The sequence below is a fragment of the Syzygium oleosum genome, unplaced genomic scaffold (assembly GCF_021117445.2).
Source record: "Syzygium oleosum isolate NSW1041296 unplaced genomic scaffold, Sole_v2.1 Sole_v2.02, whole genome shotgun sequence".
Taxonomy (NCBI): domain Eukaryota; kingdom Viridiplantae; phylum Streptophyta; class Magnoliopsida; order Myrtales; family Myrtaceae; genus Syzygium; species Syzygium oleosum.
In genome coordinates this window covers 20,944,363-20,962,471 of record NW_026607486.1, presented here as the reverse complement: position 1 = coordinate 20,962,471, position 18,109 = coordinate 20,944,363, and the positions used below count along the sequence as shown (strand labels likewise).

At 41.7% G+C, this 18,109-nt stretch overlaps 2 protein-coding genes across 2 annotated transcripts; both read left to right on the top strand.

The window, feature by feature from the left end:
• The first annotated feature begins 2,158 nt into the window (after positions 1-2,158).
• LOC115673221 (uncharacterized) lies at positions 2,159-3,915 on the top strand. Its single transcript, XM_030595320.2, has 2 exons — positions 2,159-2,605; positions 3,160-3,915. Exons 1-2 carry the CDS (start codon positions 2,248-2,250, stop codon positions 3,678-3,680), a joined length of 879 nt encoding a protein of 292 aa, XP_030451180.1. The 5' UTR covers positions 2,159-2,247; the 3' UTR covers positions 3,681-3,915.
• A 3,542-nt stretch (positions 3,916-7,457) lies between these two features.
• LOC115672989 (L-type lectin-domain containing receptor kinase IX.1-like) lies at positions 7,458-16,050 on the top strand. Its single transcript, XM_056304937.1, has 3 exons — positions 7,458-8,840; positions 13,089-13,090; positions 15,152-16,050. The coding sequence occupies exons 1-3, from the start codon at positions 7,489-7,491 to the stop codon at positions 15,766-15,768; spliced, it is 1,971 nt and encodes a 656-aa protein (XP_056160912.1). The 5' UTR covers positions 7,458-7,488; the 3' UTR covers positions 15,769-16,050.
• The last annotated feature ends 2,059 nt before the right edge of the window (positions 16,051-18,109 follow it).

Below are 18,109 nucleotides of genomic sequence, written 5' to 3'. Positions count from 1 at the left end.
CTCTTTTTAAGGTATTGGGCGGCTTAAGGTCAGAATATTCTCGTACTGCCGAAGTATGTTACCTAAAGGTTATGGCCTGATTGTCCCTTTTCAAACCCTTTTTCTCCCTTTTTTGTAAGGTTGGCCGCTCCTAAATCTATACATGTCGACGATAGTTCTGTGTTGAAAGACGTGTATGTCGACGATCTCGAACCCTCTCGGCCCGCCAACTCGAATTCTCTTTATGATTAGGGTTTCTATCGAACATGTTGATGCCGATCGCGCAAGTCTTGTGGCTGTAAAGGGAAGGGTTGCAATGACCCAGATCAGTAAAGGGGAAAAGGATGTATCTGCTGAGAGAAGCTTGGGAGATCTCTCTTTCGTTGGTGTATCTTGAGGTGCACAATTCACTATTACTTTGCGGGAATATGAGCCATAAGATCTGGGGGGACGTGGACCGACATGGACTTTTAAAGCCTCGATTAGGGGGTAACAATTAGGGTTTAATTAAGGTGACCACGGTCATGCAACTCTTGTTTCTTGGGCTGTCGGTGTGGTTAATGACTAGTTTTCTAAATTGATCAAAAGGGCTCAATTTAGTGATTTACTAGTTTGCTACATATAGGAGTCACTCACTTCCCAAGTTACGTGTGTTCTAGTGGACATAAGCCAATTTGAAAATATTGTTATAGGTTTTAAATGCTACATCAGGACACACAAATGAATGAAACCGGATGGAGTAAAGAGTATGATAAACTCTGGGTCTAGTTAGCTAGCACTCAAATTCCGTCGAGCTTAAGATGTGATCGGTTAGTTTTGTCAGATTTGAGTATGCCAATTCGATATCTTTCTAGCTTAAATTAGATATAAAGCATGTGGGTTTCATCAGAAAAAAATGACTCATCATTGATGCTTGCTTTCTTGGCTGTTTAAGACAAAGGTCTAATAATGCTTGTAGAAATGACTTTGTTCGCTAGTATTAGAATACCCTGAACCTTCTTCATCTTGTAAAGAAATCAAAAGAGATTTCGCTGTGACAATAGTCGGTTCTGCGATGCAATGACTTGTCAGTTAGAAAACTTATTAACAACGCGTATTAATTGAGCCAAAAACCAAATTTCTGTGGCCTTGGTCTGTCTATGACCATATGTAATTGTCACATGACCAGCATCAGAACATGGGTAGAAGTAGAACCATTTCTTCGCTCTTTTTCTCCTCCTCTCTCTGTGTGTCTATTCTTTACCAACTTCATATCATGATGAATCTCCTTATGTGCCACCATTCGGTTCCAATCTGGCTTTCATTCAAATCAGAAAGAGAATGGTCAAGGTCCTATGTATGTCTTATAGCGATGTTGTGATTGCATTGACCAATGCGTAACACTCATTCGTCAATTAACCCTTGATCTGCCGAACAAGGACCAGCCACCTCTTTAGCTTGACTCGGACACATATTACCCACATGGCTTCTTTATATGACGATTTTTTTTAAAGGATATAACAAAGTGGGGCTTTATACTCATGGTTATCGTCAGCATCGGAAAATTTTCAATTTACAAGTCGGTGCTCACTTGTTCAAATCCCATTGATCACGTGTATACTGTTCCGAGTTAGGATCACTCACAAGAATCCAAGCACCGAATTGGATTGTTTTCATAAGACTTGCATAGTTGTCTCTTGATCTCCAAGAAACCGGGTTTCTGAGGTCGTACCCCTGATTTGTCAGAACAAGGTGAAGCTCTTCGCATCATATAAATACACTCATACCATCCTACAATAACTTTCTCTTCAAAGAGCGAGATCAGGATTATGAGTGCTATTTCATGGTTAGATAATTTTTGAAGTGGACGTGTGCAGTGATTTCGACGCCATACGAGGAAACAACGCGTCACTGAAAACGTTTTTTTATTACAAAAAAATAAAAATAAATCCTAATGCGAATCCTTGCTTTATTCTTTTTATCTTATTTATGTCATGCCATTCCGTCTTGCAGAACAAAAAGTTTTTATCGGGCCCGATAAGCAGGCCCGAGTACAAAAGTGGGCCGCATGCCCGGCCCGCCCGTCACAAAGCATTCTCCTATTACAGGCCCTGATCCACCAGCCTCTACGGGCCCGAACACGTCATCTAAGCCCGCCCGAACGATGATATATCGTTTCCTCCTCCTCATCCTTTTCCTCTTCGACTTTCCTTCGTCCTCGCCACACAAAACCCTAGAACTCCACCGTCGCCACCCGACCTCGCTCGATTTCTCCTCGAGCTCTACAGCATGGCGTTCGACAGGAACGGATCGGCGGCGCCGGCGAAGCCGAGCAAGCTCCGGTGGGGGGAGCTCGACGAGGACGACGGCGAGGATCTGGACTTCCTGCTGCCGCCCCGCCAGGTGGTCGGCCCCGACGAGAACGGGATCAAGAAGGTGATCGAGTACAAGTTCAACGAGGACGGAAACAAGGTGAAGATCACCACCACCACCCGGGTCAGGAAGCTCGCCAAGGCTCGGCTCAGCAAGAGCGCGGTGGAGCGCCGGAATTGGGCGAAGTTCGGGGACGCCGTCCACGAGGACGTCGGTGCCCGATTGACGATGGTGTCCACCGAGGAGATACTGCTCGAGAGGCCTAGGGCTCCTGGTATTGTCCTAGTCTTTTTTTTTTTTCTTCTTTCCGGTATTTTCTCTCTATGACTGTGATTCTGTGCGCGTATATAGGTACGTATTACTATGTTGCAAAACTGTGGGATCTTATTCTGTGGAGTTTGTGATTGAATTTGCATCTATAGTTGGTGCTCAGCATATGAACTCCATTGATTTTCTTCCATAGACATCTCTTTTACAGTCAATTCAATTGTTTCTGGAGAAGAAATCTGATAGTTTGTCTTCCTGAATCTGTCCAATTACATCTTGATTAGTTGATATTCTATTGGGGTTGAATTAGATCTCCCTGACCAGCTGATCTCTTAATCGACTGCTGGAGAAAGCAATGTGGAAAATTTGAGTAAATTCTATCTGTATTTCATGGTGAGGACATATGTACTTGGCATTTTTCCTGCTGATGAAATCTCTCAGTTTGATAAAGCTTTAAGTGGGAGTGAATTAGCAATCTCAAGTGAAATTGTTTCTTGAAGGAATCTTTATAGGGCCAAGTTGGTCAGTTCTTTGTCTAATAGAAGGAGATCTTGATGACAGGTACTAAAGCTGAAGAATCAAAGGTAGCTGGGGATAACTTGGCTCAGCTTGGGAAAGGAGGTGCTGTTCTCATGGTTTGCAGGACTTGCGGTAAGAAGGGTGATCATTGGACATCGAGATGTCCGTACAAGGACCTTGCTCAACCAGTTGAGACTTTTGTTGACAAGCCTGCGACAGCAGAGACAACAAGCACTAAGGGAGCTTATGTGCCTCCGAGCATGAGAGCAGGGGCAGAGAGAACCGGGACGGAGATGAGGCGTAGGAATGAAGAGAACTCTGTCCGTGTAACTAATTTGTCGGAGGACACTCGGGAGCCCGATCTGCTTGAACTGTTCCGCACATTTGGCCCAGTTAGTCGTGTGTATGTTGCGATTGATCAGAAGACAGGTTTGAGCAGAGGTTTCGGTTTTGTCAACTTCGTAAACAAAGAGGATGCTGAGAGGGCCATCAATAAGCTCAACGGATATGGCTATGATAACCTCATCCTTCGTGTTGAATGGGCGACGCCCAGAGCAAACTAAAAGGAAATAGTGCTGCCCTAGTTGACCCACAAGCACTGCCGGTGTGTCCGAACTCTTTCTTCTTTGGTTGTATTGAAGAATTTATGGTATTTTAAAGTTAATGTTTCCATTCTCTACTCTCTCGAGGAACTTGTTGCAAATATTGTTAGGGGAGTGGGAACTGAATTTTGTATTGCAATATTAAAATTACCCTGCCGCTTAGGTAATGATCAATTTCAATCTCATTCAAGGTTAAGACATTTCCCATTTTTATAGGAACTTCTTTGCCATTGCTTCCTGGACAAAAAGAAGTGAATGTCTTGTCTCACGAGGCATATATCTTTGGACAAGATGTAATAGTCTTGTCTGAGCTCCAGCTTTGCTAGTTGAGAGGTGGAGCTTATAGCATGGTTTGCCTGGCTTGTCTAATCTTGCTTGTTAAATTCAGTTTGCTTATTGTGGATTTAGATCCTCAGCTTAGCTGATGACTGTGTATAGTCGGAATGTATGGACCTGAGCTCGCTCTTCAATGTAATGTATCCACCCTACTGCGTAAGCGTGATTCCTACTCCGATCATTGTTACCTTTACGGCTCTGAATTTTGTACAGCCATTATGTATGTCGCCATGCTTTAGTGCTTTTTCCTCATCAAGATGGTGTGGATGTACTAAGTTCAGTACTTCCATAGAATCCTGAACGATCTCTCTGAAAATCAGGAAGTCTTGCGATTCTCTTATCCTTAGTTGGTAGGTCATGTGTATAAGCGTCTTCGAAATCCTGTGAAGGGGCTTTAGTTTCTTACTGTTGGATGCTTGCACTACCATAGAAGAAGAAACAGTTCTACAGGATGATGAACTTGATCTACAGTTTAGAGAGAGAGAGAGTGCCTGTAGAACACGTCAAACAATAGGAATATTTGATGCATACTTTGTAATTTACATGGAAATCTTTTTCATACTGCCAATTTGGATCACGGCCAAAAATTACACACTCCGGTTTCTGTCCCACAAGGTACCTTGTACCTGCATAGTTGTAAGCCAAGATATATCTTGCTGAAAATCGACCGAGGGACTCCAGGACAATGCAATCTTCTGCAGATGGTGATACGAACTAGGTTCTTCGCACGCGTTAAATGTAAGCTCCGGTACTGGGACTTCTAGCCAAAGAAACCTCGTCGCTTCTCCTACTCTAGGGGTAACTTTGAGAAAATGCAAAGTCATTTCCCGAAGGTTCTTTGGCTCAAGGGTATTTTGCTCAAAGCAAATGCATTTGGTTAGTGACTTTTTGGTGTTGTTTTTTGCAAATTACTTTGAAATTAAATAAAAAGGGAAAAGAAAAACAATGGCACTGTTCATCTCCTTCGTTGAAGAGAGGGCTTGAGTTTGCAGCATCTCTCCCATCCCCGTTTCTTTGCAAATCCTCAATCCGAAAGCCCCAATCCATCAACACCCTAACTTTCTCGCATTGGCTATTGTGTGGTACCTGAGATTGATCGTGTCACACCAAACAATAGGCTACCGAGGTCACGCGACCGCAGGGCGACCTTGATTTGGCCCTTCGATAGTCAAAGCGACCCCAGGGGAGGGCTGTGGAGGATGCGTGACGCCAGGTGAGTCAACGCTGAGGTCACGCGATAGTGAGGCGACCTAGATCCGGCCCTTCGTCAGTTGAAGCAACCTAGGCGAGGGCCATGGAGGATGCGCGACGCTAGGCTGTGGAGGATGTGCGACACTAGGCGAGGCAACGACAAGGTTGCGCGATCACCGGGCAACCTAGATCTGGCCTTTCAACGATCGAAGCGACCCAGGTGATGGTCTCATGTAGTACTTTCCTAAAAAGGCCCTAATTGGGTTTACGGCTTCTCGGGACATCCATCAGCCAGACACGGCATCAATTCGTGGGAATTTACTTCAAACAGCATCCCTCTGTCAATCAAATTGCAAAATTCTTCGACCAAAAAAAACTGCAAAATTCACATGTTGACGACAGTTCTTGCAGCTTGTCTGTTGCTACTAATGGCTTTGCAAACCGTAAAATATGGGTTTCCAAAGTCAACAAGTCAAAAGGTCGAAAAGCAAAAAGAAAAAGAAAATTGGACGTTCAACTCATTAAAATGGGAAAAGGAAAGGCCGAGACAGACCGAGACCCACGGAGAGGAAAGAAAGGAAAAAGAAAGGAAGAAGAAGAAGAAAAAGGACAATGAGAGTGGGCTTTGCACGTACACCTCACGGCTCAGTCACTCTCGACCTCTCCTCTTATCTTTGGATTAATATTACGAAAAATCTTAAATTAATATATTTATAATAAATTTACTACAAATTATTTCTTTCAGCACAAAAAACCCCAAATTATTTCTCAACTTCCCAGTAAAATTGTCATAAACATATCAGTTTAGAATTTTTTATGATAAAAAAAATAATTTAAGATAAATTTATCATAAATGTATCAGTTTAAAATTTTTTGTGATATTAATTCAAAGGAAAAAGGAGAGGCCGAGAGAGGCCGAGACTCACGAAGCTTCCGTAACGTGCAAAGCCGACTCTCTTTGTCCTTTTTCTTCTGCTTCTTCCTTTCTTTCCTCTCCGTGGGTCTCGGTCTCTCTCGGCCTCTGCTTTTCCCATTTTAATGAGTTGAACGTCCAATTTTCTTTTTCTTTTTGCTTTTCCACCTTTTGACTTTTTGACTTTGGAAACCCACATTTTACGGTTTGCAAAGCCATTAGTAGCAACAGACATGCTACAAGAACTGTCTGTCAACATGCGAATTTTGCAGTTTTTTTTGGTCGAAGAATTTTGCAATTTGATTGACAGAGGGATGCTGTTTGAAGTAAATTCCCACGAATTGATGTCGTGTCTGGCTGATGGATGTCCCGAGAAGACGCAAACCCAATTAGGGCCTTTTTAGGAAAGTACTTCATGAGACCAATGGGGCAGGAAAGTGAAAAGTTGGTTTTATAGTCGAGCAAAGCTGTGTTGTCATCGAATGACCAAAACACGTTAAGGTCTCTGTATTTGTAGGAGTTGGGGTGTGACAGAAGGGGAGTTGTTTGTGCCATGATCCACGGTGCTCAAATTCTCTATTTCCAAACATGTCGAACTCGACAAATACAATTTGGTTCTTTGAGCCAATCGAACAATCCTAAGTAGGCACAACTGGAGTTGGGTGGGATTACATTGATTAGGTGAAAGAAAATCAGGTCGATAAATCCTATTAATAGTGTCATAACTCTCTTACTGTGCTCATTTTGATGTTATAAGCTTCCAAGCGATCAATAAAGTGCCACAATTGTAAAGAAATCGATAATTCAAATGGCGTTGATCATTTGTGTCGCATGGAAATCTTATGCGGCTTTATTTTGGAATAAATCATCTTACATGCCATCATCTAAGATACAAATCAAATGACACTGTTCGGCAGCACAATTTTCTTATGGATTGAGAAATTAGGTTCGATTTGCTCGACAATTGAACCCTAAAAGCAGCTGAAAATGTTTACACGCGGTTTTTCTCGCGGAGCATTTCCAGATGTAAATGGGGACCACGTGACATTTCAAAAGCAGCAACTATGCAGAGCGACGTTATTTGAGTTACGAGAAAGACCAAGCGACCGAGTAGAGATTTTTCTTAGTGAACGGGTCAAAAATTAGTTTTAGGAATGGGTCAAAAATTGTCCAAGGAGTTCGGCAGAAACTGCGTAGAAGCTGGTGAAATGGGTCAAAATTTGGTGTTAGGAATATGCGGTTCATTATAAAGCACAACAACTCAAGCCATGTTGAATGGTGCAAACCTCATCTTTAAAAAGTTATAGAAATACAGTTCTCCCCACAACCATGTCTTGTTCTCTTTCTCGGTGCACTCTCTTAATCCTTTTCTCCCTTGTCTACCATCCTGCTATCCCCTTTGTTAGTTCTCTTTCCTTCAATATAAGTAGCTTTGACGCGAATGGAGGCGACATACTCCTTGAAGGAGCTGCGAGAATTTTGTATGGATCCGTTGAACTAACCGAGAGCCCTTTCCCACAACCATACTATCTAGTAGGCCGCATTCAGTATTCCAAACCCATGGATCTATGGGATTCTATTACAGGGAGACAAGCAGACTTCTCTACTCGCTTCTCATTCACCATCACCACTGTTGAGCCCAGTGGATATAATGATAGCATGGCCTTTTTTCTTGCTCCTGTTGGCTTCACAATCCCCCCTAACTCAGGTGGTCCATATTTAGGATTGTTCAATGCAAGCATAGTTGATGATGGGCCTCGGAACCAAATTGTCATGGTCGAGTTTGATACTTATTCAAACTTGGAATTTGATCCTCTAGGGCAGCACATTGGAATCAACAATAACTCACTCTCGTCGCTTGAATACACCAGTTGGAACGCTAAATCACACAACGGGAGTGCAACTAATGTTATGGTGACCTATAATTCCACTAGCAAGAATCTTAGTGTATTCTGGTCATTTGATGACAAGCTGGTTTCTCCAGATAACAAAAGTTCCTCACTTTCTTGCCAAATTGATCTTGCTAAAGTTCTTCCTAAATCAGTAGCAATTGGATTTTCAGCTTCGTATGGCATGGATGTGGACAGACACATCCTCCATTCATGGGAGTTCACTTCAAACTTGGATGTTGTACATCCCACATCAACAGATACAACAAAAAAAGGGGTAAAATGTAAGATATATAGGTTGATAACATTTATCACAGTTCCCGTAGCATGTCTCTTGCTGGTTATTTCAATAGGTTCTTGCTTATTTATGATCAAGATGAAGGAAAAATGTGAGTTTCGGGCTCTGACTCACATTGACAAAGAGATAGGAGCATTGCCACTGAAATTCTCTTATCAAGAGTTGTTCGTTTCTACAAATGGCTTTGCAAATGATCGAAGACTAGGCCAAGGAGGGTCTAGCCAAGTTTACAAAGGATTTTTGAATCGTTTAGATCGCCTAGTCGCTGTCAAAAGAATCTTTGCAGAATCCAAACATTTAGAAAAGGTTTTCATCAACGAAGTGAAGATAATAAGCCGCACGATACACAGAAATCTGGTGCAATTCATTGGATGGTGCCAAGAGGAAGGTGAGTTTTTGCTTGTTTATGAATATATGCCTAATGGTAGTCTTGATAATCATCTCTTTGGAACTCGAAAAAGTCTGCCATGGGATGTGAGGTACAAGATAGCTTTGTTGTCGGCTAAGTTCGTATATCAGAAATTAAAATCAAACGTTAGGAAAAAACTAACCTGAAAGCAGTACAACCAAATAAGCAGAATGTTGATCCGAGCCCAACGAATTAACGTCGTGTCCTTAAGACGAATTTGGCCCCTCAATCGCACCCGAGGATATTGGACAATCGTCTCCCAGGATAGAACGGATCTCGTTCCTCCGGCGGTACGTATTCGGAGGACTCCAACGAACGCAATTTTGCGTAACAATCGCACCAAATGACAATGATGAAGTGAATATGCGTAGAGTGCGTCTGGAAAAAATGAATGCCACGAAGTGATATTTCTATTCCGAACTAAACTGTTCGGTCTTATTCAAGTGACGAAAAATGAAGAGTCGCGAGTTTTCGTGAATAGTAGCGAAGGTTCGCTTGAACCGGTTCGGTTCATGAACAGTCGCGAGAAGGGCTTCGGTTTTCTGTTCGGGCGAACCGAACCTCACGAACATACATGTTTATTTGTCCAAAAATAAATAAATAAATAAATAAATTCTAAACAACGTGTCTGTTCGAAAAAAAAAAAAAAAACCGATAGAGAGTGGACCCGGAACCGAACCGAGCCGAGCCGGCCGGACGGACGGCGGCGGCGCGCGCGCGGGAGGTGGACCGACCTAGCTTGACGTAGGTCCTCTCTCTTCCACAAAAGTGGGGTACCCCTTGGGGCCCAAACCCATTTGTGAGGCTCAACTATTTGAACCCATCTCCCATCTCTCTTCTACCCTATGTGGGACACTTTCACCCACACACTTCTCATTCAATTCTATGGGATTTTGGTTCCAAAATCCCAACAATCCCCCACATGAATGAGAAGTTCAGATATCATGACTCTTTGTGTATGCATGAGATGCAATGTGCGATTATTCCATGAGAAAACGTTGCATCAGGATAAGTAGTCCGAGACCTTGAACTTTCCTTAGTGAAACCTATCGGACTTACTCGGTCAATCGAGACTTGATGTCTTTGAACCGTCGACCTTTGGTGTAAGCCTAGACAATAGAAATCACACAATTTTTTCTCGAACAAAATTGGTTCTCACTGTTGTGTTCGTTTTGGCCATGAACACCGCCTGGTCTCATGAGTGTTTTAGAGAATTCGGCCTTTTCAATTCTCACAGAAGCGGCCCTCACTTCACACTCACATAGGTGATTTCTGAACATATAGTATATCACATACTCAATTCAGAATCATTAAAAGCTTTTGCTTAACCTTCACATATTAGTACTGTCTTCATCAGGGAATGAGTAAAAATTTAACAGTACTCTACACTGTCTTCATAACTTAGTTGTCCCTTTGAACCTAGATCTTGGGATCTCCAGTCAACTAGGTAGGGTTTCCGCTATGATGACTTGTTTATAGGCCTTAAACCCATTCCCCTTGATGTTTTTGCAACCATCTCTCCAGTTAGGCCTTTTGTCAATGGATCCGCAATATTATCTTTTGACTTCACATAGTCAATGGTGATAATTCCACTAGAGAGAAGTTGTCTTACTGTGTCATGTCTTCGACGTATGTGTCGAGACTTACCGTTATACATGACATTCCTTGCTCTTCCTATTGCCGCTTGACTGTCACAATGTATACATACAGCGGGCACTGGTTTAGGCCAATTAGGAATATCTTCCAAGAAATTTCGAAGCCACTCTGCTTCTTCACCGGCTTTATCCAAAGCAATAAATTCTGATTCCATAGTGGATCTAGCAATACAAGTTTGTTTGGATGATTTCCAAGACACTGCCGCTCCCCCAAGTGTGAATACATATCCACTTGTCGATTTTGTGTCTTTAGTGCCGGTTATCCAATTTGCATCACAGTATCCTTCAAGTACCGCTGGATATTCTGTGTAATGCAAAGCATAATCTTGAGTATGCTTTAAGTAGCCCAATAAACGTTTCATTGCTTTCCAATGATTTTCATTTGGACTAACTGTAAATCGACTTAGCTTGCTAACCGCACAAGCTATGTCCGGCCTAGTACAGCTTCATGACATACATTAAACTGCCTAGTATACTAGCATACTCATTTTGAGCCTTACTTTCACCAAGATTCTTCGAAAGATGTAAATTAACATCTATAGGAGTCTTTACCGGTACAATATCTAGATTCTTGCACTTTCCAAGAATCGTCTCAATATAATGGGATTGTGATAGAGTTAATCCTCCATATGTTTTATGGATTTTAACTCCTAAAATAACATCTGCAACCCCCATATCTTTCATATCAAATTTACTTGTGAGCATGCGTTTGGTCGCCTTAACAACCTCACTATCGCTGCCCATTATAAGCATGTCATCTACATATAAGCACAAAATGGCAAAACCATTATGAGTGTTCTTAACATATACACATTTATCACACTCATTGATCTTGAAACCATTCGACAACATGACTTGGTCGAATTTAGCATGCCATTGTTTCGGTGCTTGTTTCAATCCATAGAGTGACTTGATAAGCCGACATACTTTCTTCTCTTGACTTGGAACAATGAACCCTTCGGGTTGTTCCAAATATATTTCTTCTTCCAAATCTCCGTTTAAGAAGGCCGTCTTAACATCCATTTGATGGATTTCAAGCTTATACACCGCTGCTATGGCAATTAGCATCCTTATGGATGTAATTCTAGTAACAGGTGAATAAGTATCAAAATAATCAAGACCTTCTCGTTGCTTGTATCCTTTTACTACAAGCCTAGCCTTATATTTATCAATAGCACCATCCGCTTTCATTTTCCTCTTGAAAATCCACTTACATTGTAGTGGTTTATTACCAGGAGGAAGGTCAACCAATTCCCATGTATGGTTTGACAAGATGGATTCAACTTCACTATTGATAGCTTCTTTCCAGAACGGGGCTTCTGGCGAAGTCACAGCTTCTTTGAATGTCCGAGGCTCATTCTCTAACAGATACGTTAAGAAATCGAGTCCAAAAGACGTGGAAGTCCTTTGTCTTTTACTACGTCTAGGTTCATCCTCAATTGGATCATTTCTAGATATAGTATCTCGAGACCTCTTATTATTATCAATTGGCTCATATACTATGTTATACGGAAATATATTTTCAAAGAACGAAGCGTCCCTTGATTCAATTATCGTATTAACATGTATATCTGGGATCTCTGACTTGTGAACAAGAAAACGATATGCATTGCTATTCTGAGCATATCCGATAAAAACACAATCAACAGTCTTTGGTCCTATCTTAACCTTTTTAGGCTTAGGAACCGCAACCTTAGCCAAACACCCCCACACTTTGAGATAATTCAAGTTAGGCATTCTGCCTTTCCATTTCTCATAGGGAGTTTGTTGTGTTTTTCTGTGGGGCACTCTATTTAAAATAAAATTCGCCGTCAAAACAGCTTCCCCCCACAAATTCTGTGGTAAACCGGAACTATTCAACAATGCATTCATTGTTTCCTTTAAAGACCGGTTTTTCCTTTCTGCCACTCCATTAGATTGCGGCGTATAAGGAGGAGTCATTTGGTGAACGATACCAAACTCAGTACAAATTTCCTCAAAAGGAAATTCATATTCACCTCCTCTGTCACTTCTTATCATTTTAACTTTCTTATTCAACTGAGTTTCAACTTCGGACTTATAAATTCTAAAAGCATTCACAGCCTCATCTTTGCTACTAAGCAAATAAACATAACAATACCTCGAGCAGTCATCTATAAATGTGATAAAATACTTATTACCACCTCTTGACGGTATTGATTTCATATCGCATATATCTGTGTGTATTAAATCTAAAGGTTCTGAGACTCTATTGTCTACAGAATGAAAAGGAGGCTTAGAAAATTTAGATTCAACACACACTTGGCATTTCTCACTAGAACATTCGAATTTTGGCAATAATCCCATGTTCATTAATTTCTTTATCGACTTATAGTTAACGTGTCCTAATCTATCATGCCATAAATTAGGAGACTCAAGCACATAAGCAGAAACAGCTTTATTCATAACAACATTGGGTACAACAGTCATTACATTTAACTTGAAAAGACCATCACTGAGGTAACCCTTTCCTACATACATCTCATTCTTGGAGAGTACAAACTTATCGGATACAAAAACCAACTTGAAGCCATTCTTGCTAAGAAGAGATCCGGACACTAAATTCTTGCGTATGTCTGGCACATGTAGCACATTATTTAGTGTCACAACTTTCCCAGATGTCATCTTTAGAGCAACCTTTCCAACACCTTCAACCTTAGAGGTCGATGAATTACCCATGTAGAGTTTTTCATCACCTTCCATAGGCATGTAAGATGAGAACATTGATTTATTGGCGCAAATATGACGAGTTGCTCCAGTATCAATCCACCACTCCTTGGGATTTCCCACCATATTACACTCGGATATCATGGCAGTTAGATTGATATCATCAACACCATTGGAAATTTCTTCCACCACATTAGCCTGAGTTTTCTGTCTTTTCTTGGCTCTGCAGTCTTTGGCTCGATGTCCAGGACTTGCCACGTTGAAGCACTTGCCAACGAACTTCTTCGGCCTTGGGTGAATCCCTCTCCGAGACTTGCTAGTCATTTTTCTCTTCTTGTTGGGTTTTGATCCTTCTTCAACAACATTGACCCTTGAGACCGCCAAATTGCTGCCAACTTTCTTTTCGGAATTTCTATTGTCTTCCTCTATCCTCAACCGAACAATCAAGTCTTCAAGTGACAACTCCTTTCTCTTGTGTTTGAGATAATTCTTGAAATCTCTCCAGGATGGTGGCAATTTTTCAATGAATGCAGCCACTTGAAATGTCTCACTTAGAGTCATTCCTTCAGCATGAATATCATGCATAATCACTTGAAGCTCTTGAACCTGACTTAAGACGGTCTTTGAATCAACCATCTTGAAGTCCAGAAATTTACCGACAATGAATTTCTTCAATCCGGCATCTTCGGTTTTGTATTTCTTGTCCAGACTATCCCATAACTCTTTAGCCGTTTTTAGCGGACTATATACGTTATAGAGAGTATTGTCCAGACCGTTGAGGACATAGTTGCGACACAGGAAGTCAGAATGATTCCATGCATCCACAGCAGCAAGCTTTTCTTTATTTGTCTCTCCAACGTCCAATTTAGGACCATCCTCATTGAGGAATCTAGCCAAGTTCAAGGTCGTGAGATAGAACAACATCTTTTGTTGCCATCTCTTGAAATCCGTACCATTGAACTTTTCTGGCTTTTCTCCGTGATTCGGAACAGGATTAACCGAAGTCGAAGCCGAAGCCATTTCTGAAATATAAACACATACCATATTCACGAACAGAATTGAAAATTTCTAATATGAACAATATTCGAAAAATTCGTTAACGAACAGAATGTGCAAATAGAATCGTATTCTATACGATATGACAAGGAACATACGAACTATACAAAAGTTCGAATTAAAGAAACGGGAATATGATATTTGATATGAACAACGCATAAGAATATACGAACAGAACCGAAGCGAAATTCGTCTTAAGATTGTTGTCGGCTAAGTTCGTATATCAGAAATTAAAATCAAACGTTAGGAAAAAACTAACCTGAAAGCAGTACAACCAAATAAGCAGAATGTTGATCCGAGCCCAACGAATTAACGTCGTGTCCTTAAGACGAATTTGGCCCCTCAATCGCACCGAGGATATTGGACAATCGTCTCCCAGGATAGAACGGATCTCGTTCCTCCGAGCGGTACGTATTCGGAGGACTCCAACGAACGCAATTTTGCAGAACAATCGCACCAAATGACAATGATGAAGTGAATATGCGTAGAGTGCGTCTGGAAAAAATGAATGCCACGAAGTGATATTTCTATTCCGAACTAAACTGTTCGGTCTTATTCAAGTGACGAAAAATGAAGAGTCGCGAGTTTTCGTGAATAGTAGCGAAGGTTCGCTTGAACCGGTTCGGTTCATGAACAGTCGCGAGAAGGGCTTCGGTTTTCTGTTCGGGCGAACCGAACCTCACGAACATACATGTTTATTTGTCCAAAAATAAATAAATAAATAAATAAATTCTAAACAACGTGTCTGTTCGAAAAAAAAAATAAAAACCGATAGAGAGTGGACCCGGAACCGAACCGAGCCGAGCCGGCCGGACGGCGGCGGCGGCGGCGCGCTTCTTCCACAAAAATGGGGTACCCCTTGGGGCCCAAACCCATTTGTGAGGCTCAACTATTTGAACCCATCTCCCATCTCTCTTCTACCCTATGTGGGACACTTTCACCCACACACTTCTCATTCAATTCTATGGGATTTTGGTTCCAAAATCCCAACAAGCTTCAGGGCTGGCAGTAGCCCTTAACTATCTCCATGAAGATCTAGAGCAGTGTGTTCTCCACAGAGATATAAAAGCCGCCAACATATTACTCGACACGAACTTCAACACTAAGCTCGGAGACTTCGGAGTGGCTAAGCTCGTTGACCCCCGTTTCAGGACACAAATGATGGACGTGATAGGGAAATATGGTTACTTGGCACCTGAATATTTGAGTGAAGGTAAGGTTACTAAAGAATCCGACATGTTCAGCTATGGGGTCGTGGCTCTAGAAATCGCATGCGGTAGGAGGACCTATCAGGAAGGAGAATTTCACGTTCCCCTACACAAGTGGGTTTGGCAGCTCTACCTTGCTGGAAACATGCTTGAAGCAGCTGACGAGACATTGGGTTTGAATTTCGATAGGAAGGAAATGGAATGCTTGATGATGCTGGGACTGTGGTGCGTGCATCCAAATCCGAAGAGAAGGCCAAAATCTGGACGAGTTATCAGATTTCTTCAGCGAGAAGTCCCAATGCCTGAGCTTTCACTTGGCACATACGAGGCTCCCACTTCATATCAGCCATCAGCACAAAGAATAGAATCGTCTTCTATTGAAGAATTCAGTTCCTGTTCAGCAAGATAGATGCAACACATTATGACTTTTCGGAAAATAAAATAGATGTTGTGAGTCTTGTGACGGAATATTTATGATCAATCAACCTACTCTTTGCTGTAAAGATGTATCATATGTATTGTATTAGTTGATTGATTCACCAAAGATAATAGCGACCAGGGATCGCTCATGAACTCTTGCATGATCACACTAGGAAGTAAGCAAGAAAATCTTTGGACTGCGTTTGACATTTCTCAGTTATGCCACATGAAGCTACTCCAGTTCTCACATCTGTCACTACGCTCTTGCCCCTTCAGCAGTAGTAAAAATCAGTGTATATCTAATCTCCGAGATTGAGTATTTATTGATCATGGAAATGTTGCCATAAACATTGCCATAAACAAATGTAGGATACACTATTCAAGCAGATTTTAAAGTGATTGTTTACAGTTCATTCTTACTTCTATTGAAATTCTGAATCTTTCTGCTGCGCATCTCTTCTCATGTCCAGTATACTTCTCATCTTTTTCCTGATTTCGAGTTTGAGGTTCATCCATCAAACAGAGCAGCTACCTCTGTGAGATGAATTTATAGATCTACGTAACAGTGACTTCAACTCCTTTCAGGTGCAAAAACTTTCGTTCTTCTAGGTTCTCTCGTCGAAAGAATCAAACGAGTTTCTCAATTAGTCTTTCACATGCTTCCTTCCCTGTGATTTATATTGGTATTGCCCTTACAACTCCCACCTAATGCTGTTGGAAGTCAAAAAATTCAGTAAAACACGTCAGCTTTTCTTCTTGAAAAATGCTACTGTAGATGTAATCAATTAATTTAAACTACTCATGACGACCCATGAACTCGATGGAAAGCTTGCAAGGATAAATGTAGGGAAAATTATCCAAAAAGTCCTAAATCTATTGTACTTTTGCCAATTTAGTCCTAAACCTTTTCACTTCTTGCCAATTGAGTCCATCCGATCAATTTTGGCTGGAAATCGCTAACGTGGATATTTTTAAGTAATATTTTAATAACTTTTTGAATTTTTATGGTTTTTTTCTTTTTTTTTTCCTTTTCTCTTTTTTTTTTTTGGGTTTAAGAGTTAGGGCCAACGAGGGTAGCCGGTCGACCCTCGATGGATCTGGGCGAGGGTCGCGATGCCCTTGCTGGCCAAAGCGAGGGCACGCGAGCTCTCGCCTAGATCCGGCGAGCGCTACGATGCCCTTGCCAGATCTAGCTAGGCGAGGGCTTGGCGGCCCTCGCTAGCCCCAGAGCTAGCGAGGGCCGTAATGCCCTTGCCCAGAGCTAGCGAGGGTCGGCCGGTCACCCTCATCGGCCCTAGCTCCAAAACCCAAAAAAAAACTGAGAAAAGGAAAAAAAAAAAGAAAAAAATGATAAAAAATTATTAAGATATTATTTTAAAATGTCTAGGTTAACGCCGCGTGGCCGACCGGGTCCACGCTAGTGATTTCCTGCCAAAATTGGCCGATTGGACTCAATTGGCAAGAAGTGAAAATGTTTAACATTCAATTGGCAAACTTGCAAGGTTTAAGACTAAATTGGCAAAAGTACAATGGGTTTATGACTTTTTGGACAATTTTCCCGAAAAATGTATATTCAGCTCAAATTTAAGCAAGGATTAGAGCATGTCGAAATCATGTTAAGAATCAGAAAGCTTTCTTTCTTTCTTTCTTTTTGTCTTCTCATTGGGCGTGCTCTCCACTTCCCCTTTAATAGCTTAAGGTCCACTTTTTTCCTTTTGTTGACTGGTCAACGCTTTTTTTTTTACGGGCGTATGCTCTTTTGACCCGGCCAACACCGCTATTGCAATCCACGTCAACGGAAAGTGACCGCATTTGCTCGATCTTTTTCCTCTTCTCCACGAGCAAGCATAACCCGGTCACAACCATTGATAGCAAGAGACGCCCCGCAAGAACCGTCACAAAGTATGGTCAACCTGCGAATTTTGCAGTTCGATTGAGAGAGGTTTGTTGTTTGAAGGAAATTTCCACGAATTGATGCTGTGTCTTGCTGATGGATGTCACAAGAAGCTGAAAACCCAATTCCGACCTTTACAGGAAAGTACTTCATGAGATGAATGAGGCCGGAAAGCGAGAAGTGGGTTTCATAGTCGAGCAAAATTGTGCCGTCATCCAATGACCAAAACACGCTAAGGTTCTTGGTAACTGAAAATTTAGGTCACCAAGACATTAATTGCTTTCCATTGTACATAACTTCGGGATTCCAACTGCCATGTACCAACGAGGAAAGTGAGATTTTGATCCCACTGTGCGGGTATAAAGGCTTAACTTCTCTCTTTCCAAACTTGTCAAACTCGACATATAAAGTTTTGGTTCTTTGTGCCATGATCGCC